At 44.8% G+C, this 23,045-nt stretch overlaps 2 protein-coding genes across 2 annotated transcripts; both read right to left on the bottom strand.

Annotated features, from left to right (window-relative positions):
• Positions 1-65: 65 nt before the first annotated feature.
• LOC307085279 (histone acetyltransferase KAT2B-like) lies at positions 66-15,021 on the bottom strand. Its single transcript, XM_079749999.1, has 18 exons — positions 14,465-15,021; positions 13,102-13,228; positions 12,837-12,982; positions 12,618-12,704; positions 12,281-12,462; positions 7,244-7,435; positions 6,635-6,738; positions 5,584-5,709; positions 4,902-5,035; positions 3,957-4,165; positions 3,466-3,592; positions 3,275-3,385; positions 2,963-3,106; positions 2,733-2,847; positions 2,601-2,637; positions 2,410-2,473; positions 2,132-2,216; positions 66-1,998 (listed from the first exon to the last, which is right to left on the bottom strand). Exons 1-18 carry the CDS (start codon positions 14,933-14,935, stop codon positions 1,805-1,807), a joined length of 2,655 nt encoding a protein of 884 aa, XP_079606125.1. The 5' UTR covers positions 14,936-15,021; the 3' UTR covers positions 66-1,804.
• A 1,797-nt stretch (positions 15,022-16,818) lies between these two features.
• LOC307085290 (ras-related protein Rab-5A) lies at positions 16,819-22,721 on the bottom strand. Its single transcript, XM_079750011.1, has 6 exons — positions 22,593-22,721; positions 20,747-20,948; positions 20,305-20,456; positions 19,733-19,855; positions 19,392-19,485; positions 16,819-18,989 (listed from the first exon to the last, which is right to left on the bottom strand). Exons 2-6 carry the CDS (start codon positions 20,910-20,912, stop codon positions 18,874-18,876), a joined length of 651 nt encoding a protein of 216 aa, XP_079606137.1. The 5' UTR covers positions 20,913-20,948; positions 22,593-22,721; the 3' UTR covers positions 16,819-18,873.
• Between the last annotated feature and the right edge of the window lie 324 nt (positions 22,722-23,045).

Genomic DNA, 23,045 nt, shown 5'->3' with positions numbered 1-23,045 from the left:
ATTAGAAACTGAAACTACTTTTCCAACCTAAATCGTATTGAATTATACTTTTTAGGTCATTTCTTTTGTAAATGGTTTCACTTTCTGTGTTCTTGAACTTCATGAAGGGCCCTAACTACTGGGAGCGTCAGAATCCCTCACTTGAGCCCTTTATCCTGGAGGTCTTCATTTCATTTAACATTTCTGTTTTTTGATTTTTAATGATAATAAACATTGAGATTATATATACATGTAAGGCAATACGATCCCCATTATCTAAATACATAAATATTATATCCAAAATTGCTGTGGCCAAACTGGTTTTCAAACCACACACAGACGACACATCGTTTCACTTCTATTTATTCTGTCTATAAAATAAGCTAATTCTATTTCATTAAAGCAAGTTGTAAAAGAGCATGAAATATTTTTCAGACGATACAAAATTCTGTTTTTTTTTTGTTCTTTAAGCTCGAAAAGTACAAACATTTCCTTTTATACAAAACAGCAAAAACGACATAGTATTGCACAATCTTTCATTTATCTCCAAAGTACAAAGGTAGCAATCTCAATCTGCAGAAAAAAAAGAATAAATTAAGACCTTTCATAAGCACTATTCCTTTTAAATTAAAGAACATAAATAAGAATACAACTAGATAATTAAATGAGCTGTAAGTCAACAGCGATAGGCTTTTTAGTTAACAAAAATAGGTGGAAAAATTTGCCTTGTTAAAGAATGCTTATTATAAAAACGAAAAAGTGCCTTAATTATTCAAAATTTGCCTGATGCAGCTTATCTAGAGGAGCTTCAAGCTCTGAAAGTAAAATAGACCTACACATTCGAAATACACAGGCTAAGTGCTTAAAATGATTAAAATGTTCCATTTCTTTTGGCAGGATAAACTTGGTGTGAACACTTCATTCATTTTTGATTTTTTTCCGTGGTGAACGATCAATTTGATATGATTGACATCAAACACATCAGCTTATTTTTGTTCAAACAAACAGGAACAAAATAAACAGAAGATCCTCATCTCTAAAGTTCTCCAGTTCTTCACAGGGAACACTAGTTGAGCGATGATTCCGATGGTAAAACATAAGGTTTCTGATCTCTATACCTGAGTCAACAGAGAGGTACAGTGGAATGGAAGGAGTCACTGACGGACTGACACAAAGAGAGCGTAAGGTGCGTCTTTGAAACTTGAATTTGTTATTCGTTAGTCTCGGGAGTTCAGCGTCTCTAAACTAACAAGAAGGCGGGAAGCAGAGAGCCTTATTAAAACATAACCTAAACATAGTATTTTTGCTGGGGGAGGGTGGAAAGGCTGGTTCGATTTACCAACATCGCTCTGACAACTTGACATGGCTGAAATGATTTCCACTTAAAGCCACTCTTCACTTTCTGTTTGGATGGAAAGTACTGCTAGCTGCATGGCCATCGCTGCATCAAATCACACGGCTTTTCGTCATTTGTCCTTTTCCAATTTGTTCTAGGCGTCACATGGCAAGCAACATTACTAGTTTGGCAACAATCCAAGCCTATTGTAGACAGCTGTTGCCCCTGAGAGGGGGCTGTCCCTGCTGTTTGAACTTTAGTGTCTGGCTCCTATTAGCGTAAATGCCACTTTAAAGTAACGGGTTCTGCATCTTGTAACAGCATGCATTTGATATCTGTCATAAACGCTGTGTTCTTAGACCCCAACATGAGAAACCCTCTCATCTTGTCGATGATAACCACATAACCGTTTGACTGCCAAGATCAGCCCTCAGTCTCTGGGATAGAAACTAGTCCTGGTGAGGGTCTAGAATTCGAGATAGTTTGTGTTTACTTCTCAAGGAGACCCGCGTCCTTTAATTTGGTGTAGAAAAACTTTTCCAGTAAGTTGGCACACTTGTAGTACTCGCTCTCGGGCGGGTTGTACTCCCGACAGTTGGTGAAGATGCGCTGCATGTCGGCCATGAAGAGCTTGCGAGTGGCGTAGTATCGGCTCTTCAGACGCTCGCTCATCGTCTTCAGGTCTGTTGGGAGAACAAACACCACAGATGGCTGCATTTTCTAATGAGGCTCTCCAGTCCGATCCCATCCACTGAACACAAGACATGGTGAGTGGTGTTAGTTCTGAGCAGACATGGCGGACCATCCCGTACGTACCCATGGGGAAGCGGATCACTTGGTAATACCCCGGAGCCTCCGTCTTCTTCACAGGCTCCATAAAGGGCCAAGCATTCTGGTGACTCTAGAACACAACAGGACATTTGATTTGTGTAGCCCTTGATCATAATCAGTCTGAAAGGGCTTCACCGACCACCGTAAGACAGCCGACCAAAGAGCAGGGTAAAAGCTCCCGTAGTTATCGACTAACAGCTAACTATTTAAATGAGAGCTTGTCTAAATGATCTACAGTAGAAATAAATGTGAAGCTCCCTCACCTTCACATGTTGGAGGATGGTCTTCAGAGTGCTGTACAGTTGGTCTGGATCCTTGAGCTCTTTCCTACAACAAACCAAAGCAAAACGTGAGTCAGATTGGAAACATCAGCTGAATATGGAAACGGTTATATCTACATGATGTTCTGAACAAGTAGAGTGTCTACAGGTGTAAAAACTCAAATCCCATTTACCCTTGGCCTTTGCCCATGGGTTTCCATCCAGTTTCACCTGTTGGTTTAAATAATTGAATGTCATTGGCACAGCCTTCACTAGATGAAGAGTAGTCACAATACACAATGCATGAGAGGAACAGGGAAGCTCACGTATTCCTGGGATGCTCTCGATAGGAATCTGCCGGACTCCTTCCTTAAAACAGGAAAGCCCCGGATACACCTTCCTGATCTGCACCTGTTTCCTCTCCATCAGCTTCTTGATGATCTGGGGGATGGAGAGAGCCAGTGTTTAAAAAAAAACAGAACTGACAAAAAGTTCCATCCAAAAAGGGCGGAGAATAGTTGGGAGGTTTATTCCATCGACACATGTACAAACACACCTCTTTCTGTTTCTTGATGATGACAGAGAACTCTGTGTAGGGAATGCTGGGGTTCAACTCACAGGCCATGAGAGTGGCCCCCTCGTAGTCCTTGATGTAGCCCACGTACTTCGCCTTGGGAACCTTTATGTCTTTAGAGAAACCCTGATGACAGAGAGAGACAAGGAAGAGAGACAGAGAGAAAGAGATGGAGAGAGACAGAGAAGGCAGAGATAGTGACAAGGCAGAGTGAGAGAGAGACAGAATTGTATCTGTTTTGGATGAGCAGACGTGTGTGTGTAATCAATATGCATTTGATGGATAGGATCCGACCTGCTTCTTGAAGTATCCGATGGCGTACTCGTCTGCGTAGGTGAGGAAGTTGAGGATGTCGTGCTTGATGTGGTATTCCTTCAGGTGGTTCATCAGATGGGTGCCATAACCCTGCACAACGGAAAGGTTAACAACAAGTCCAAACCCACCAATCAGAGATGAACAGCACAGAGGGCGGGGCTTCGCCTCACCTTGACCTGCTCATTGGACGTAACAGCGCAGAAGACGATCTCGGTGAAGCCCTGGGAGGGAAACATCCGAAAGCAGATCCCTCCGATCACTCGGCCGTCCTTGATCAGTGACAGTGTCTTGTGCTTCCTGTGACAAGAGGAAGTTAAAGTTCCTCTTTATAATGTCGACACATGGAGGTATCAGAAGATACATATGAGTATGGCAAATCATATAACTGCTGAACCGCAGGAAAATAAATTACATCCTTGAGATGTTAGCTTTGGGTGTGTTGGTTTTAACTAACCTGTTTCCTGACCTTGGAATTATATATTCGTTTTAGAGATATAGATAAGTAGCTTAAGATTAAGATGGACAAATCCATAGACCAAGATAAAGTCGGCTTTTTCAAATGTGCAACGCATACAGAGAAGTCCCGTGTGGGATGGATCCAGAACTATCTGTTCTTAACCCCTCACAGATGAGCTCAACGTGAAATTGGCAGTCCACTCACGGGTCGAACACCAGCCGGGTGATGTACTCCTTGGGCATGCGGGGCAGCTGGTGGGAGAAGACGTTCTGGAGGCCTACCAGCCACATCAGGATGCTCTTGTTGGGCTTCTGGTTCAGCGAGTTCCCGATGACATGGAACTCGATCACCCCCCTGCGCTCCTCCAGGCGCGCTGCCTCGTCACGGGCAGAGTGCGCTGACAGCAGGTTGGTCTGAGGAAGAGGACGTGTTCTTCATGACCAAAGCCGGTTGGTCCACGGTTCATCCACAGAATCATTTACTATTGTTGTCCCATACGGTTGTTATTCTTTGACATGTCGGTGTTTGGTCATGTTGTGGTCACTGCACAATATCCAAATGGTAAGGGTTGCGATTTGAAGTTGTTCATCATGATGAATGGTGCAAGTATAACAAGTTTCATGCATTTTGCAGCTTCCTAATGGTAACGGCAGCCTGTTGAAATGATGAACTTCCAGGCCTTGTTATAGCACCACCTATGTGTTATTCTGGCCCATCTTTTGATTCCCCTACTCATTTTACGAGTTCTAAAAGCCTGCCAATTTTTAAAACAAAAAGTCAAGTTAAAACCAATAATAACACTAACGAATACAATAGGGTTCCCATGTTTTTCGTAGGACCGCTAATAATACTAACGATTACACAAGGGGTTCCTATGGTTTCGTAGGACCCCTAATAATAATACTAGCTATTACAATAGGGTTCCTACGGTTTCGTAGGACCCCTAACTAAAGTACCCAAAATATGGGGATAGGTTATCTGGAAGGGAACAAATTATGGCTGATCAAGAAATAATAATTTTTATTATATGTATCGCGTTGAATGTAGTGAATCAACATCATCAATAGTTTGGGCAAAAACAAAACAAGGCTTTGGTTAATAAATGTAATTGTCAAAGGAGCTAAGGGGAAGTCGCCAGTCCCTGGTTACCTCTGGGATGGCGGCGGGGTCGGCGATGGTGGCCATGACCTCGTTGATCAGCTCCTGGGGGATGTCTCCAACCACCCTCTGCCTCTTGGCGTCCTCGTGGGGGAGGGGCTCCGAAAGCTTACGCTTCTCTCCAACTACACAGAGAACAAAAACAGACACAATCTATTTTTTCTTTCTTAAAAATATAAGGAGACAATAGTTAAAGGCGCAATGTGTAAGATGGAGCCCCTCCCAATGAGTTGATGAAGGTCGAACCCCGGCACCTCCTAGCTGAGTGTTGAGGTGTTCCTGAGCAAGGCACCTGACCCTTATTGCTCCCGATAAGCTGGCTGTCGCCTTGCATGGTTGACTCCGCCATGAATGTGTGGGTGAATGTTTAGCAATATTGTAAACACTTTGGATGAAAGCGCTAAATCTAAATGCAGTCCATTTACCAGGTACTGATGGCAAGCCTTTTAGCATCACTGTCAATCAGCATTGACTACAGATACATCCAGCTTTTTAAGCTAAGAGCTAGTTGTTGCAATATGAGCCAACAAACAAACTGGAGAGTGTGAGAAATGTATCAGTTCACAAAAAACTACTGAAAACAATTAAAAGTTTAATGTTGCGCCCACGCTTCAAATATTTCTGAATCATTATCATGTGTATGTTCGCCACAGCTCCTGGTCATTACGAGTACCTGTGCTCATCTCAAGTAGAGACACCATCTTCCTCGCAGGACTAACGCTGCCACAGCTCGCAATCTCCACCTGGATGGGACTGGCACTGTAGTACAGCGGTCTGGCCACCGGGGGTGCACTGATCACTGCAACACAAGATAAGTCTGTTCAAGTAAGTGTTGACAATTTGGGGGAACCAGTGCCCTTGCGGGCAGAGTGCTTGCAGGTCGAATATACCTTAGATATAACGTGCATCGATATGACGCGACTTCCACTATAATGCAGGGCTCGCTTGGACCCCAATTTTGGGGCACGATATAATTAGAAATGTTTCCCTAGAGCTTAAAAATATTAACCACATTCACAAAGGTAATATAGGAAGAAATGAGCCTCCCCGAAAGTGAGGGAAGCAATAGAGGGTTTGGAAACTGGATTGAAATGGCTGGAGACCAAGGACTCTGATCCAGGTTTTCCATCTACGAAATGTAGCTGATTTTGCTCAGAATATACGCAGTATGCAAACAGCAGTATGAAACAGCGGAGCATAGCGTCTTTTTGTAGATTTTTGTAGTGGCTTTTTTTTTTTTACGTCCACGCGTCTCCATTCATTTAGATGTGTCGTACTTTCTCTAATAACATTGCTCCCGATACTCGCTAAAATACTCGCTATAAGGTGATCTGGGGAATGTTGTAGCCAGTCTTTCAGGGACCCGACCCCCACGTTATAGTGAAGGTTAAGTGTGGCCGGTGATTCAGGGACCCAATGACCACGCTATAGGTTAAGTGTAGGTTAAGGTTTGGTAGACAATACTTAGGCCATCCCATCATTACATTCAGGCTCAATTAAGTGATTCTTTGATTTATTAATTAGTGTCGGGATGCAAAGAGAATTTAAAAAAATACGGCAAATGTTACTTCAAAAATAAATTGCATACCCTAGCTTTACTAATTTTCCTAAAATTGTGATTTCTTTCCAATATGGTGTGTGCGTCCTCAAGAAATACAACACACAGTTCAGTATTCAGAATCTTTCTGTTCCTGATGGCATGGGGTTGTTGCTGCAGGTCTCACCTGTGTGGATAGGGATCTGTAGTCCCGTTGATCCTAACAGGAATTCTTGGCTCCAAATGGGGGAGCTGTTGCTGTACACCTCCTCCTCCAGCATAGACAGGAATCTAGGCCAGAGGTAAACACAATAATGTCGTTGCAGCTCCACAATGCATTCTCTTGTTTAAGAATAAAACAGTGACTCTGCTAGAGTTACTTTAAAGTGACCTCAAAGCTGCTGGTCGTACTTGAAGTAGTTCCCGTTAGTCCACAGATAAATCATTTCAATTGTATGACATGATTATATCTTTACACACTGCTAAATAAAGGGAAGATGTGTGACCTGAGAATACTTCTCAGAGCTTGAGAACATTATCAAATAAAATACATATCCCTAACTTATACTGTTCCATAATTGTGAATAACTAAATGAGATATGTACAAGCCGCCTATAACTTGTAAATAATCAACAAACACCACGGTTGGCTGAATGAATGATATGAAATGACCATTTTCCATTGTCCTGTCTGAGTATGTGTGGGATCTCCTCCTTGGGGAAGAGTGAGAGGAAGTGTGTGTGTGTGTGTGTGTGTGTGTGTGTGTGTGTGTGTGTGTGTGAGTGTGATCTCCTACTTGGGAAAGTGTGTGAGGATGAGGGTGCGTTTCTCGGGGGGCAGCTTATCCTTCTCCTGCCGGGCCTGCTCCAGCAACTGCTTCCTCATCACGGTGAAGACGGAGCGCAGCAGTGTGCAGCCAAAGATCTGCGTGGTCTCATAGCGGGGGAGACTGTCGCAGAACTGAGGCACGTTGCAGTAGCACAGCCACCTGGAAGGAACAGTGCATCACATAAAAAAAAAAGAATATGGCATATATATCGATTTTTATAAAAATATTATATTTATTTTATAATTGAATTATCTATATTTATCAAAAAGGAGGTTGTCTTGTTGATGGTTGAAAGAGATTAGTAATTTGGCGACACTTTTATCCAAAGCGACAGGCAGTTCATTTTAAATACATGAAGAAAAAGGCACCTTAAACATGCACCTTATGGAAAAATACCCCCAGTGGTGCTCATCCTCCCCCCCACTCGGGCACCCCTGGGGATATTTTTCCATAAGGTGCATGTTCCATAAGGTGCAGTCAGATGGACACAAAGGTGCAGTCGGACGGACACAATGGCAACAGACCTAAGCAATGGACAACCGACTATGAGCAAGCAGTGTACATGCGGTAAAATCATGCAAAAACATCCACGGCCTAAAGGGCCACCAAGCGAGATCCCTGTTGGGAGCAGAAGCAACACAACGCACAGGTTTTCAACCTGGTGAGACGCAGGAGGGACCAGGCCCAGAGTCACCCCATAGTGCCCGGAACCTCCAAGTGTTGGAAGCTAATCCCTCGAGCATCAAATCTGACATTAGGCGGATCAAATGGCCAGCAGCTAGCATGTCCTCACTGTGGGACCAGTTCGACGATGATGTCGACTAAATTCTGGAGGCAACGGTAAAGGGAGGGGCCGACAGAAATCTACAAGCTATGACAACAATCATTTTCAGTATCGCAGCTGAGCGATTCGGTGAGGAGGAAAAGAAAAGCTCTGGAACAACTTATTCAAAGAACCAAAGAGCTGTGAGGATCCATAACTTCAGGCAGGAGATGAAGGCACTGAAGTCCCAATACAAGGAGGCCGTAGACGAGGATTGCAGTGGCCTGGCCCAGCTAATGTCCATCCTAAGTGTGCTGCCTTTCTCTCCAACCCCTTCAAGTTCATCAAGGATTTGTTGAGGCTGAAGTACAGTGGTAAACTTGCCACCTCGCAGGAAGACATAGACCAACATCTGAAGCAGACGTACAGCGACCGCGCAAGAGAGCAGGAGCTGGGAGAATGTTACATCCTAATAGGCCCCCTGAACCTGAGGTGCAGTTTCACATGTCAGAGCGGCAGCTAAAGGAAGTCAGGGAGGTCGTCCGCAAAGCAAGGGCAAGCTCCGCTCCAGGACCGAGTGGCACTTCATACAAAGTGTATAAGAACTGTCCCAAACTCCGGCTGCGTCTGTGGAAAATCCTGCAAGTCTTCTGGAGAAGAGGGAGGATCCCAGATCAATAGAGCTGGAGGGGTGTGGATCCCGAAGGAGGAAAACTCCACCCAACTAGACCAGTTCCGCATCATCTCCCTGCTGTGTGTCGAGGCAAAGATCTCCCTCAGCACTGTTTCCAAACGGTTGTGTACCTACCCTGAACAGAACACCTACAGTCCCTGATTAGGGAGGCAAGAGAGAATAAGGGCAACCTAATACTACTGTTTGATTGACCTAGCAAATGCTTTTGGCTCCATTCCACACGAGTTGTTTCAGCTCACATTGACAAAATATCATGTCCCAGCAAGTGTGGAGACCTCATTGCTGATTACTACACCAATTTCAGGATGAGGGTTTCTTCGGGAGCAATAACATCACGTTGGCACAAGGTTGAGATTGGTATCATCACAGGGTGCACAATCTTTTTGACACTATTCTGCCTAGCCATGAACATGCTCACCAAGTCTGCTGAGCCAGAGTGCAGAGGGCCCCTATCGAAATCAGGTCAACGGCAAGCCCCCATCAGGGCATTCATGGATGACCTCACAGTCATGACAGAATCGGTCCCAGGCTGCCGGTGGATTCTGAAGGGACTTGAAAAGGTGATGGATAGGGCCCGGACGCGATTCAAACAAGCCAAATCAAGGTCTATGGTGCTGAGGAAAGGAAAGGTGGAAGACAAGTTCAGCTTTAACGTCACAGGCACAGCCATCCCAACCATCTCAGAGAAGCCATTCAAGAGCTTGGGCAAAGTTTTGGCCAGCTCTCTGAGAGAAACAACATCTATTCAGTCGACTTGCACTGAGTTGGATGGCTGGTTGAACTCTGTGGACAAGTTAGGCCGACCTGGAAAGTTCAAAGCATGGATATACCAACACGGCATTCTTCCCAGGATCCTTTGGCCCCTCCATGTCTATGCAGTCCCCATCTCAACAGTGGAGACCTTAGAGAGGAGGGTAAGTAGCTACCTCTGGAGATGGCTTGGATTACCGAGGAGCCTGAGCAGCCTCGCACTCTACTGGAACACCAATAAACTGCAACTGCCCTTCAAATCCTTGGAGGAGTTTAAGGTTACAAGAGCCAGAGAAGTGGTTCAGTACAGGGACTCACGTGATCCGAAGGTGGCTGAAGCAGGGATCCAAGTGAGGAATGGAAGGAAGTTAAGGGCAGAGGTCGCAGTTCAAGAGGCCGAGGCAAATATGCGTCCAAGGAGCATGGTGGGAGTGGTCACATGAGGCAGAGCTGGGCTAGTCTCCTTTCCAACTCCCCAAATGAACAGCAGCGTGAAGGAAGGTCGCCGCATTGTTCAGGAGGAGGTGAGAGCTGCAGTGGAAGGAACAAGAACCGTCAAGGCAGTGGGTATGAAGCAACATGGAGCTTGGACAAGATGGGAGAACGCGATTGAGAGGAAAGTGACCTGGGCTGAGCTTTTGAAAGCCGAGCCTCACCGCATTAAATTCCTCATCCAGGAAGTACATGATGTACTTCCAAGCCCATCAAACCTGCACACAATGGGCTTAGCCAAGACACCAGCATGCCCGTGTTGTTCCAAGCGAGGAGCCCTGGAACACATCCTGCTGCTGCACTTGGAGATAAACGGTACCCCTGGAGGCATGATCAAGTTCTTAAGACCATCGCTGAAGTCATCAGCGAAAGGCTTCCAAGAAAACCATCGCCTTTGTCAGAGCTGGGGAGCAGTCAACCCCTGCCGGAAGAACATGTGCAGGAATCCTAACCTCTGCAAAAGACTGGCAGCTGTTTGCGGATCTTGAGCATCAGCTGAAGTTTCCCAGCCACATTACAGTCACCACCCTGCGACCAGACATTGTCCTTGTGTCTGAGTCCAGCAAGCAAGTAGTGCTGCTGGATCTGACTGTCCCATGAGAAGACCGCCTGGAAGAAGCCTTTGAGAGGAAGCTTTTCTAAGTAAGCGGGACTGGTCAGTGTCCGTCAGCAGGCTGGTTGGAGAGCAAGGTGTCTCCCGGTGGAGGTTGGATGCGGGGGTTTTGCAGCCCAACCAGAGCCTTCAGCAGTTTGGGCATCGAGGGAGAGAGAAGGAGGAGAGCCATCTGCCGTACCACCGCTGCGGCAGAGAGGGCCTCAAGATGGCTGTGGCTCAAAAGAGGAGAGCCATGGAGTCATGGTAGCCAGCTAGTCGTCTGGACACAAGCTGGGGTCAGATCAGCCCCGGTTGGGTCACCTGGAGGAGGGCGTACTATGTTGAAAGACCCGAAACGTCTGATGATTCTAGGCAGATCACTGATGATGTGTCCAGAGGCATCAGTAGATGCATGTACACTAGGGGTGTAACGGTACACTGAAGTCACGGTTCGGTTCATACCTCGGTTCAGACATCACGGTTCGGTACGAGTTCGGTACAATGAAGGGAAAAGAAAAAACAAAAATGCAGAAGGCAATTATTTTTTATTGTCTCAGGTTGTACCACCTAGTGTCATACAGTCTCTCCCCTGAGCTAGCTGCAACAGCCTGAACTGTGTAATCTAAGATGTAAACAGTAAACAATAAGTACCCCACATCACCTCCAGACTCCATCCGTAACTTGTAAACAAAATAAGACAATCAGTTATAAACTGAATATTCAGCAGCTTATTTATGAAACTGCAAAGTACACGCATTTTTTGCGCATTTCCACCGGAGGGTGCGGGTCGGTTCGGGGCGACTTGGTGGAGTAGTGAAGGTGCGTTTCGGCGCAGCTCAGTTACGGCTAAACCGGATCGCGATAGCCACGGCAGCTACGTTAGCATTGTTTGTGACCTCATAGTAGCCCGACATAGTGTAGCCTCCTAATAAATCCAAGGAAAAAGAAGAACGCGCACAATGAGCAAAGATCAACCATGTAGGACATCCAAGAGGACGGCAAACGTTTGTGCGACATTTTCTTTAATAAACGAAGCTTTCGCCGTTCGCCAATCAACAAACTGCGTGTGTAGCTCAAACTTGCCGGCACCAGGCGTCTCAGTTGTCCCTGAAGATCGCGGATCTAACACTTGTTCGGCATTACATTAATTAATTTGCGCGCCAGTTTTATTTAATTTTATACCTTGTATTCTCCGTGTAAATCCATGCACCGAACCCTGACGTCCGTACCGATTCGGTTCAATACGAATACATGTATCGTTACACCCCTAATGTACACAGCAAACATCAGGCAGTTTAAACTAAAATACCTTCCAGCTGGGAGTCACCTGGACAACGAGGCTATCCATAGTTTTGTTTTTTTTTGTCTGTCAGCACATTTCAGAAAGGTCTGAAAAACTCTCAGTTGTACTGCATTCCCACACATCCTTTTAACCAACTCAACATCTGCCTGGAATGTCCCAATGGAGTTAGTACTGGTTAACGAATCAATAGGGCGTCTAAAGTTTGTGTATAAGTGTGTCTTAACCATTTATAACCCCAAAATGAATATACAAATATGTTTTGGGCATGGACTTAACTGTCCGATGCATTTCAGTCCAGGACCAGAGTGGTCCTGGAATGACTATGTTCAGTAGAAAACACTAGAGCCCTTTTTACCCTACCAGCATAGACCAACTCCGCTCTCTGGGTGCAGGCAGGAGTGTGGTACCTGGTGTAGTTGGCTTTGTAACCAGCAGCGTCCTCGTTGGGCCCCCTCTGCCGTCTCTGGGATGGTGTCTCCAGCTGCCAGTAGTTGATCTGGTTCAGGAACATCTTGGCCAGCTCCACGATGGTCTGCCGCTCCTTCGACGGAAGGTGGCTGAACTTGTATTGCACAAAGCTGTTCACGCCCTATACAAGAGACCACAGAGAAGGTAAGATACCTAATAAGCTTTGAGATAAACTGATGCGTATGAGTAAAGTGTTGAGTGGAGATGGTCTGGCTGGGCCTGGTTCCTGTTTTGTGTGTCAGGAACAACTGTGGGCATGTGTTTGCATGTTCTTGCCTGCTCTATGCTGGGTCTCTCAAAGGGAGGATTATCGTGGGCCTCCAACATGGGCTTCCCCATCTGGAGAATGGACTTCCTTAGAAGCTGTTGGCAGAGGGAGGGAGGGAGAGAGACAAAGCAGGAAACAGGTGTGTAAGTTGTCATCTCCAAGACACTAACAGGCAGGAATGGACATTTTTTTCCATGTTATTTTTGCAAGGCGTAACAGACGCTCACTTTGAAGAGGGAGAAGTACACTTGTTTGGTGTCTGCATCCTCCTCTTTGTGAACACAAGTGTACAGGTACTCCACGTCCAGCACGATGCCCAGCAGTCGGTTCATCTCGTCCTCCGAAACGTTCTCCAGGTGAGTCACATGGTCACCTGACAAACAAATCACACAAATAATGTACACAACCCTTTTTTAAAGAAAGGACCGCTTTTAATTACTAGCTACTTGTGTAGTCAATCGAGGCCATGTTTTGGTCTATGTTGATACATACCAAGAGTGTGTGAGCAGCTTCGACAGGGGTCCTGCAAGTTGACGGCGTTCGACTGTTGGTCGGTCCTCGGTGGTGTAGGAGGAGGGTTTGGACTTTTCCAGCCATTGCACTTACAAGCCCCTTCAGCCTGGAAGAGGGAAGAGGTGTTTACAACCTTGGTACGCTGAGTGTAGTTCACAGCTGGATATAGGATAGACAACGTTTCACGGAAATCTTTGAGCCGTTCCACCTTACATTTTGGGAGGGATTCTCTAAGGTGGGTGAGCTGTGAGGTGGGTGTAGCGTGAGCACTGAGGTGGTTGTAGCGTGAGCTCTGAGGTGGGTGTAGCGTGAGCTCTGAGGTGGGTGTAGCGTGAGCTCTGAGGTGGGTGTAGGGTGAGCTCTGAGGTGGGTGTAGGGTGAGCACTGAGGTGGGTGTAGCGTGAGCTCTGAGGTGGGTGTAGGGTGAGCTCTGAGGTGGGTGTAGGGTGAGCTCTGAGGTGGGTGTAGGGTGAGCTCTGAGGTGGGTGTAGGGTGAGCTCTGAGGTGGGTGTAGTGTGAGCTCTGAGGTGGGTGTAGCGTGAGCTCTGAGGTGGGTGTAGCGTGAGCTCTGAGGTGGGTGTAGCGTGAGCTCTGAGGTGGGTGTAGGGTGAGCTCTGAGGTGGGTGTAGCGTGAGCTCTGAGGTGGGTGTAGGGTGAGCTCTGAGGTGGGTGTAGGGTGTAGTGTGAGCTCTGAGGTAGGTGCAGCAGCAGCCCTGTTTCTGTCGCTGGGGCAGCCTGGCCTGGCGCACAGAGAAGCAGCAGTGTGTCTATAGGGCAGCCTGGCCTGCGCACAGAGCATGCGCCCTAAAACATCAACACACTCCGCCCCCCTCCAGCAGCTGTCACCCTGTCAAAACAAAGACGCTATCTCTTCTCTGCAGATATTTAAGAACTCAGTTCAAATGCGATATGCAAACACAAGTTTAAAAGACGATACGCAGACAACGCCGCTTCATAGGGGAATGAACTGGTGTTGTTCAACAGTGAACAAACACAGGTTAACAACACTCCCAAGGAGCTGACTGAGCGCCAAGCCAGTGTTTACTTCCCTCGACCCCCCGTCAAGAGAGAGAGAGACTAGTAAAGACTAGGAGGCTGACGGATGTAGGGGGGGGGGGAGGGGGCTCATCCCATTGGCAGTGTAAAGCATAATCCGTTTTTTATTTTTTTTTTATCATTTCTGTATGTAAGCGAAATGAAAATAAATATGATACGCCAATGGCTTCCTCTGCTGCGTTTGCAATTTACAAACTGTCGCTGCCCAGCATGAAGAAATGGGTTTAAAGAAGAAGAACACTTCCAAAACATCTACCATGATTGCGTATAATCTAAAATCACATACTTTGCAGGAGGAATACACTCCGAGTTTTTCCAGTTTTTTGGGCCGAGGTGAGGAGCGGAGCTGCGCCTTCTTCACAGCGATCCTAGCGGAGCCCACCGCGGGGACCGAGCCCTCCATCCCCCGGAACGAACCTTCGGTCCCCCGGACCGAGCCCTCCGTCCCCCCGGCTCCCGGGACCGAGCCCGAGCCCTCCGTCCCCCCGGCTCCCGGGACCGAGCCCGATCCTTCCGTCCCCCCGGCTCCCGGGACCGAGCCCGAGCCTTCCGTCCCCCCGGCTCCCGGGGCAGCGGGGACCGAGCCCGAGCCCGTCGCTCCCCCGGCTCCCGGGGCGGCGGGGACCGAGCCCTCGGTTCCCGCTGCAGGGGCGGCCGAGCCCGAGCCCGCCGTCCCCCCGGCTCCCGGGGCGGCCGGGGCCGAGCCCGCAGCCCCGACGGCAGGAGAACCCTGTTGTATCCCCGCACTCTCGGCCATCCTTCACATGGATCCCCACCGGGAGGGGGAAGAGAGTTCTGGTGTTTGGTTGTCTATTACACAACCGGAGGATCAGACATGGCGCTCATCCTTGTTTTTAATTTCTTACCTGCAGGGCTCTTTTGTTCCACTAGGGGGCTAAATGGGATCGGCCTATCTACTCGTACAATAAGGGGAGAGGTCAGAGAAATGTGTTTATTACAGGGATTCAAGGTCAAATGTAACGATGGAAATAACTTAATCATTGTTCAAAAGCAATCAATGCACATTGATAAATCAGTCATCAGCCTTAAATTAGTATTAGGTTTCATATTTAACTAGAACATGTATTTCCTGCAGAAAATGCTGTCAGTGCTGCAGTGCAAAGGGAGGTTATAAATGTTTTAGACTGCTAAAGTCACTTAGTTTAAGACGTAAAGGAATGTTGAATGGCATTAACCAAGTGAAGGGATTTGAGTAGAGCCTATACGGAGTAAACAATGTAAACATGCACACCATTTTATGGTTTCCAACTATAAAAGTGTTGGAAACAAATTAACCGAAGAGTTAAACAAATAGATAAAGTGAAAGAGTTTGAATACATTTGAGATAAAATATAGAATAGCTGTGCTGTTCTGATCGATAGAGAGAGAGAGTGTGAGTGTGCGTCTTGGAAAAGTATGCTGTTAGGTGAGTGCTGCATGCAGTACTCAACTATTGTTCTTCTTAAGCTTTATTCATTAATTCTTTCTTTCTACAAACTTCGGGACCCTAGTCCTTCCACAATTTTTAACCTAGACATTCAATTCCAACTTTCCAAGATATTCTATTTTAAAATATTATTTCTACAAAGGAAGTCAACTAAATGCTAAAAACAATGCTTAAACGATATGCCATATGAAAGCAGAGACTCAAAGGAGACCAACGTTATAAGCCTCATCATTTTGTGAGCTTATTTCGATTAACTAGATGTGAAGGAATAAGGTCAATAACATACTTTTCTAAGTTACTAACACACATACACACTCACTACCAGAACAGCTCACCTATTCTATATTTTATCTCAAATATATTAAAACTTGATCACATTAGCTATTTGTTTAACTCTTCACTTTATTTGTTTCCAACCATTTAAAAATGTTTAAATGTTGTGCATGTTTACCCCATTTAGACCCTTCACTTGATTTAAGCCATTTAACATTTCTTTAGGTCTTAAACTATGTGGCTTTACTCAAACATTATTCAACCTCACTTTGCTTTACAGCACTCACCACTTTTTCTGCAGGAAATGAATTTTCTAGTTATAAATCATGTTAAGACACGTCATTGACCTCTTATAGACATCACTAAAGCAAGATAGAACTGTCATCACATGATTACATACAGACAGCGTTCCTCAACTCAAGGGCAAATGAGAGATTTATTATACTCCTAGTATTTATTTTAGAAGCACAAGGAGGAAATTCACTTTGCTGGCTAACTTTCACACTTCCAGACTTACCCTCACACATAGATTAAAATCCCAAATTCAATAATAAATGATCACATTTATTTCAGTATTTATTTGGTCATTACATACATTTTTGTAAAATGCTTGCATTTTTATGTTTTCGGCTGCAATTTATTGTCCACAGCAAAAAACGAAATACGTACGACGTATAGTTATATATATCCCCTACTACATGTTAATTTAACTCCCCATGATGCACCAGTCTCTTCGATCTCGGGTAAAGACTGTTCTAACAGTCAGAAATATGCAGACATTATTGGCGAACTACATCCTCCCACTCTGGATGTGAAGTTTTACCTTAAGGTCTCTTTGCTTGTCTGATACCAAAAAGGGGAACCAAATATAGTGAAGTGTGAGAGAAAGACGTTAAACAAACAAATGAGAAGACCAAACGTTGAAATATAATCTCTTTCTTTTTTGGGAGAAAAAGTACAAGACAGACCATAAAAGCTATGTCATGTTTTTGTTAATAGCATTAAAGACATTTATAAAGACCACCATTGATTATAATTTAACCATTTGTGTGAAAAAAAAAAAACTGCAACAAAACTCCATACCTAGACCAAACCGGTTTTGTTTTTCAACCACAAACTGTACAAGTATTTAATTTTTTCAATGAACTTCCGGACAACGCCCTATTAAGCATTAGTCCTATCAATTGCAAATTGGAAAAAAAGTAGACTACATTGCAACACCCTATTTACAGTATATTATTTATATATGTATATATATATTTATATCACACTGGCTGTAATTATGACAAGATATATCCATGAGCGTCATTAGTGCAAGGCATGAGTAAGACAAACCGTTCAAAAAGGTTACTGACTGGATATTTTGTGTGTCTAATGTAACAGTGTGGGGGGGTTGGGGGGAGAAGAATGCAGGTTTGTGCACAATTATATATATATATATATATATATATATATATATATATATATATAACAGGGTGTGTATGTTTATTTATGCACGTGTTATGTACAAAGGTGTCTCAAAATGGATTGAAGAGAGGAAGGGTAGGGGATTCTACGGTCTCTATGTTGGATCTGCATGTGCAAATGGCTGTGCGCGTGTCAGTGCATGTGTATGTGTACAGAAGTAATTACCATATGAACATCCCAGGTCACCCCTGCATATGGTGGCACACAGCAGTGTCTAAAGCACTTTCTATAAAAAGAAAAAAGGAAATCAGAACTTTTTTGACTCAAAGTAGGAATATGCCCAAAGCCTCAACACCATCCTAGTCATCATCTTACCAGGCAGCAAAAAAAAGATGCACACTTCAAGGAACTCGTCAGAGAACAAACCAAGGTCTGCTTAAGGAGAAATTAACAAATTAAAGAGACAAGTAACGGGTGAGCCTCTTGGCTGAACAGCCTGACCCCCATTACAGAACCTGTCTAGAGGAGAATCATGGAGAGCGGTCGATGCAAGGTGTGCATGTCGTACAACCCGCTCCTAACTACCGGTGGATAAGTGGGGTTGCATAATTAGGAGACAAGCAGATGCCGTCACTGCTGGGGTGTGAGACTCAAGGACTCCCTGTGTCTCTTGAGAGAGTGCAAGCATGCGCAAGAGAGAGAGGCTGATATTTGAGGGGGGGGGGAATCATGTCACATCGTAAGGGTCCTTGCAGACACTGAAGTCAGAGTGACGAACACTGCGAGACATTGCACAACGCCACTAGGGACCATGGAAGCAGACACAAGAGGGGAATGGATGGATCCTTATGGATGGGGTGGTGAAGGCATTAGGGAGGAGGGTCTGGGGACCCCTGTGCTATGTTTGATCTTGGCAGGCAGAACAGGAGAACCTGGTGCCGCGTCTGTCCAGACATCGGTGGGCGGGAAGAAGTCTTGGATTATAAAAAAATGTTCCCATTCTGTTGAGAGCACTTTAAAGCCAAGAGGTATTCCACCATTTTCCGTTTTTTTCCTCAGAGTTCAAAGATGTTACATTTTCATACTTTTTCTTTTCACTCCAGCAATCGTAAATACACAGGCGTTAACTTGTCTTACCAAACCAAAAAGTTACAATCACAGTGGAGGAGAAAATAAGCAGTGCCCCGCCTCTCAGCTTCCCCTGGGACAGCAAGCAGACAGGTAAGAGAGAAGGCAAGGGCGGAGCCAATATCCAAAAGCAACAGTCAGACAATCCAAAGACACTGGTAGGGTGAGGGAGAGAGAGGGAGGGAAAGCTGAAGGGGGGGCACTTTTTTGAATTCACAGTCGGGCCATTGCCATGGTTACTGCAGAGAAGAGGTTGGAAGGACTTGTCTGCAGACCAGCGTTGGAAAGACGACTCAGACGAGTTGGGTTGGGAACTGCAGAGGCGTTTTGGGTCATGGATGGATGAGAAGGAGAGGAAAATGGGGGTCTCGTTAGTTACTACTAGACGAGAGGAGACAGTGAGTGGCGGATGGGAGTTAGGCAGCGGCAGCTGCAACACGTTAGGTACTGCAGCACGGGGCCTTGGATGGCTGTGCTGCCTCCGTCAGGTCCACACCCCGGTTACGCCCGCCGGGCGCCCCAACTGGCTGGGGCTCGCTCTTGGGCAATCTCTTCGCTGAGGAGCAAACAGACACAAATACACATGTAAACAACTAGCAGATCAATGACAACACTCACAAATAGGGTATTGGTTAGTTTGTTGATATCTATCTATCTATCTGCTTATGATTTCAAATAAAGTCCACCTCTTGGGCATCGTTGCATTAAACATATGGTCATCTAAAAAAGGTAAGATACCCTACAAAGCTTTTTCGCTGCCGTCAATATTTGTGTAATTTATCACTCATCACTAATCTTAATCTAATCTTTTCGTTAATAACTATGGGATACCAACCAAACCATTAACCATGATATTGAATTATTACCCCTAGTGTACAACAGCCATTTATCAAGCTTCAAGTAATAAGCAGATTACATACAGTCAGAAAAAAGAAAGTATGTATTCAGTGAAACGCACCGATAGCCATAAAGATCTCGTTCACGTTCATAGAGGTCTTGGCTGACGTCTCCATGAAGAGTAAACTGTTGTCATCTGCATACGACTGGGCTTCCTGTCAAAACACACCAACACAAAGGCACATATTAAGATATTAAATACACACACACAAAATATAAATCATGGCCCAAACATGAGTATGGATATAACTACTGCGGCCCTCAAATAAGAATATATACAAATGTGTGCGATTGGTCTACACAAAGCCAATGAGAAAGGACTAAATGACTAAATAGTAAAGAAGAAAATCCTTGTTATTGAGACAATGGTGAGAGGCAGGCAGGTCAAATATTTGTTCAGACCTGGAAGTCTACGGCTCTCTTGCTGGCAAGGTCAGCCTTGTTACCCGACAGGGCAATCACAATGTTGGGGCTTGCTTGTCTCTGCAGCTCCTTTACCCAGTTCTTAGCCCGAGCAAAGGACTCCTATAGACACACACAACCACACAGCGAGAGAGGGAGAGAGGTTCCCTGTGAGTAGTGAATCTCTCACAGAGTTTCTCCTTGCAAAGACCTTTAACATATTTGTCACCAAATAAATTCCACGTCGATCAATAAAGTAATCTGTATTTGTACTAAAAGATAATCACTGATAAGTAGTAAGCTAATGTTGACAAAAGCGCTGTAGGTAATCTCAGCCAGCACTGGAACCACGTAACTACGTAACTTTGTTAGGGAGACATGCGAGTAGAATCTGAGAAATGTCCCTTTGTCAGTAATTCCCCTGTTCTTTGTGTCTCCCTTTTTTTCCCCCCAAATACAATTGCCCTCATTTAGTAGTTGAACAGTCTGAGCCGAGGAGCATGCAACATACGTTGCGACAAAAAAAAAAGAGTAAAATCTCGTAAAATAAAAATGGGAAGGCATGAACGTACCTCGTTGGTGATGTCGTAGACTACAATGGCGGCCTGTGCACCCCGGTAATACATGGGTGCCAGGCTGTGGTAACGCTCCTGGCCGGCCGTGTCCCAGATCTCAAACTTCACCGTCGTGTCATCCAGACAGACAGTCTGGGTCAGAAACGCAGCTGGAGAAGAAATAGAGAAGACAATGAGACATGACGATTGGTGAACGAAATAAAAGAGAGGGTATCGCTATGACAACAACCTCCATAAATCGCCGTATAACTACTATGTGGAAAAGTTTCAGCAAAAAAATGTCAGCACATAATCAATATTTTTAATTTGAAAAAGATCTCTCCATCCTATCCAACAGTTATAGTCGTAGTTAAATATACAAAATGATATACAATTATCACAATTCATCTGTAAAATATTGAACCCCCTCCCAGGTTCTATCAAATAGTGTGCGGCTTACCTCCTATTGTGCTCTCCTGAAACTCATGGAACTGGCCTTTGACAAAGCGAAGCACAAGACTGGACTTGCCAACCGCCGACTCGCCGAGCAGCACCAGCTTAAACTGGCAAATCTTGTTCGCCGAATTAGGCCCATTGGGTCTCGTAGCTCCTCCGCGATTGGCCATCTAAACAGATCGCCTTGGGTCCTGTATCAGACTTGGCTAAACAGTGAGAGGCAAAATATTAAGAAAATAACACGCATTATTTAAAATGTTTGACCGGATGTATTTTCACCTTCCTGTCGAGATATTTTCATTTGAGCAGACATATGCTTTCTTACTAGTTGAACACGTAGAAAGAACATTTAAATAAACCAAAGAGAAGACACAAGCCAAAAAATATTTCAAATATAAAAAGGCATCATAACGAAATAACAACTAGGCAACTAGTTATTTTTTTGGGTCATCTCAAGCTATTAAAACTTCAATCTGTATTTATTCCTTATAACAAAAATATTGGAATTTCTAATGGGTCATTTGATAATAGACTTTTAATGCGAAAAATAGAGTACTATGTGGGTAATTCTCCTGAAATTAAACGTTTGCTAGGATCTCTATTCGAGGAGAATCTTTGGTCTGAACTGAGCTTTAGGCATCGTCGTAAATATTTGGCTTCACAACACTTCGGTGATATTCCACCACCTGTGATAAAATAGGAATTTAATGGTCTGTCAGATAGTTTATCGTGATTTAATGTCATTGTGGTATCCTTCTATAGCCAGTTATAGGGACGATGGTAAAACATTGTATGTTTGTTTTTTAAATGACTAGCCTATGAGTAATTCAAACATAAGCTACACCTGTGCATATCACTGTTGTGAAGTTCTGTGGAAGTCGAAAGTGTATCTCAAGTATGGTTAGTTGGTGGTTACTCTTGTACATGTATATAAATAATGCAACTGAATAAAGATATATGTAACGTTGTCTATACACGTGTAGAGAAAATGGGAATAATATTAACGCCTAGGCCACACATGTTAGCCATTTGACTGGCCAGAGCTTCATTTGTGACAGCCACTAAATAAATTGGTTGTTAGCCAAATAAAGATTTAAAAAAGTAAATCAACCATCGTGTTACAACATTGATAAACACTAATGTCTGAGAGGTTAACACGGATATAATGAATCCATAGCCACATCAAACCTCGAGGCTGGCATTTATGTTGAAGTTATAGAGGCCATTTTCCAGTTTGTTTTGTTGTCTGGCTAGCTGATAGCTATAGGCTAGCTGATAGCTAGCTGATATCTATAGGCTAGCTGATAGCTATAGGCTAGCTGATAGCGACCAGCTAGCTTTTAGCAATCGGGTAGCTGATAGCTATCGGCTAGCTTATAAATACCGGCTACATGGCGTGTTGTTGTCATTCCGCTAACTAGCATGTTGACAATACAACGGGGCTGCAATGTGGCACACGCACATAGCCAAACACCGTGTGTACATGTACAGCTGCGTGTGTTGATCCATATCAGACCAGCACCAGTTTTAGTGGTTTCAGGGTCTAAATGGGTCCGATCCCCTCACATTGACGTTAGCCTGTTAGCATTAAGCGTTAGCAATCCACCCACTGACCTGATTGATGTGACACCAATGGTACCACCAACAGACCAGAACCATTTTAGCTACATGTCAACTGAAGGTTAAATAATCTCATCCGATAGTACAACGTTATGTTTAACAGCGGGTCATATCAACAATCAAATACATTAGACATTGCAGTGTAGCCAGAACATCAACAAGCTAACCCCACTGACGACTGATCATCATAACGTTACAACACAGCAGGCGGGGATCCTCTAACACTTTACCTCGGGTTATGATCACCACCACGGATCAATGATGTAAGGGCAGCGGAGAGACGTTAAAGAACAACACATAAAGGAACCAAGTCTCTCTCTCTCTCTCTGTCTCTCTCTCTCTCTCTCTCTCTCTCTCTCTCTCTCTCTCTCTCTCTCTCAAAACCCAAACTCCCACCCTCCGCCACGTCACACACGCACGGTTGCTCTCCAAGAATGAAATTGTCATTAGTCAATTCCATGAAATATATTTCAGATGACAGAAGGACTGGCTTTACGTTGTAAGAAATGTTTCATCAGTAGAACAAAATCACTTTTTACATCTGTCACAAACACACACACACACACACACACACACACACACACACACGCACGCACACACACACATACACACACACGCACACACACACACACGATATTATTATAACAAAACACCTTACTACTTGTAGCTCTAATGATAATGTA

The sequence above is a fragment of the Pollachius pollachius genome, assembly GCF_949987615.1.
Source record: "Pollachius pollachius genome assembly, chromosome: 13".
NCBI lineage: Eukaryota > Metazoa > Chordata > Actinopteri > Gadiformes > Gadidae > Pollachius > Pollachius pollachius.
This window is presented reverse-complemented; position numbering and strand designations above follow the sequence as displayed.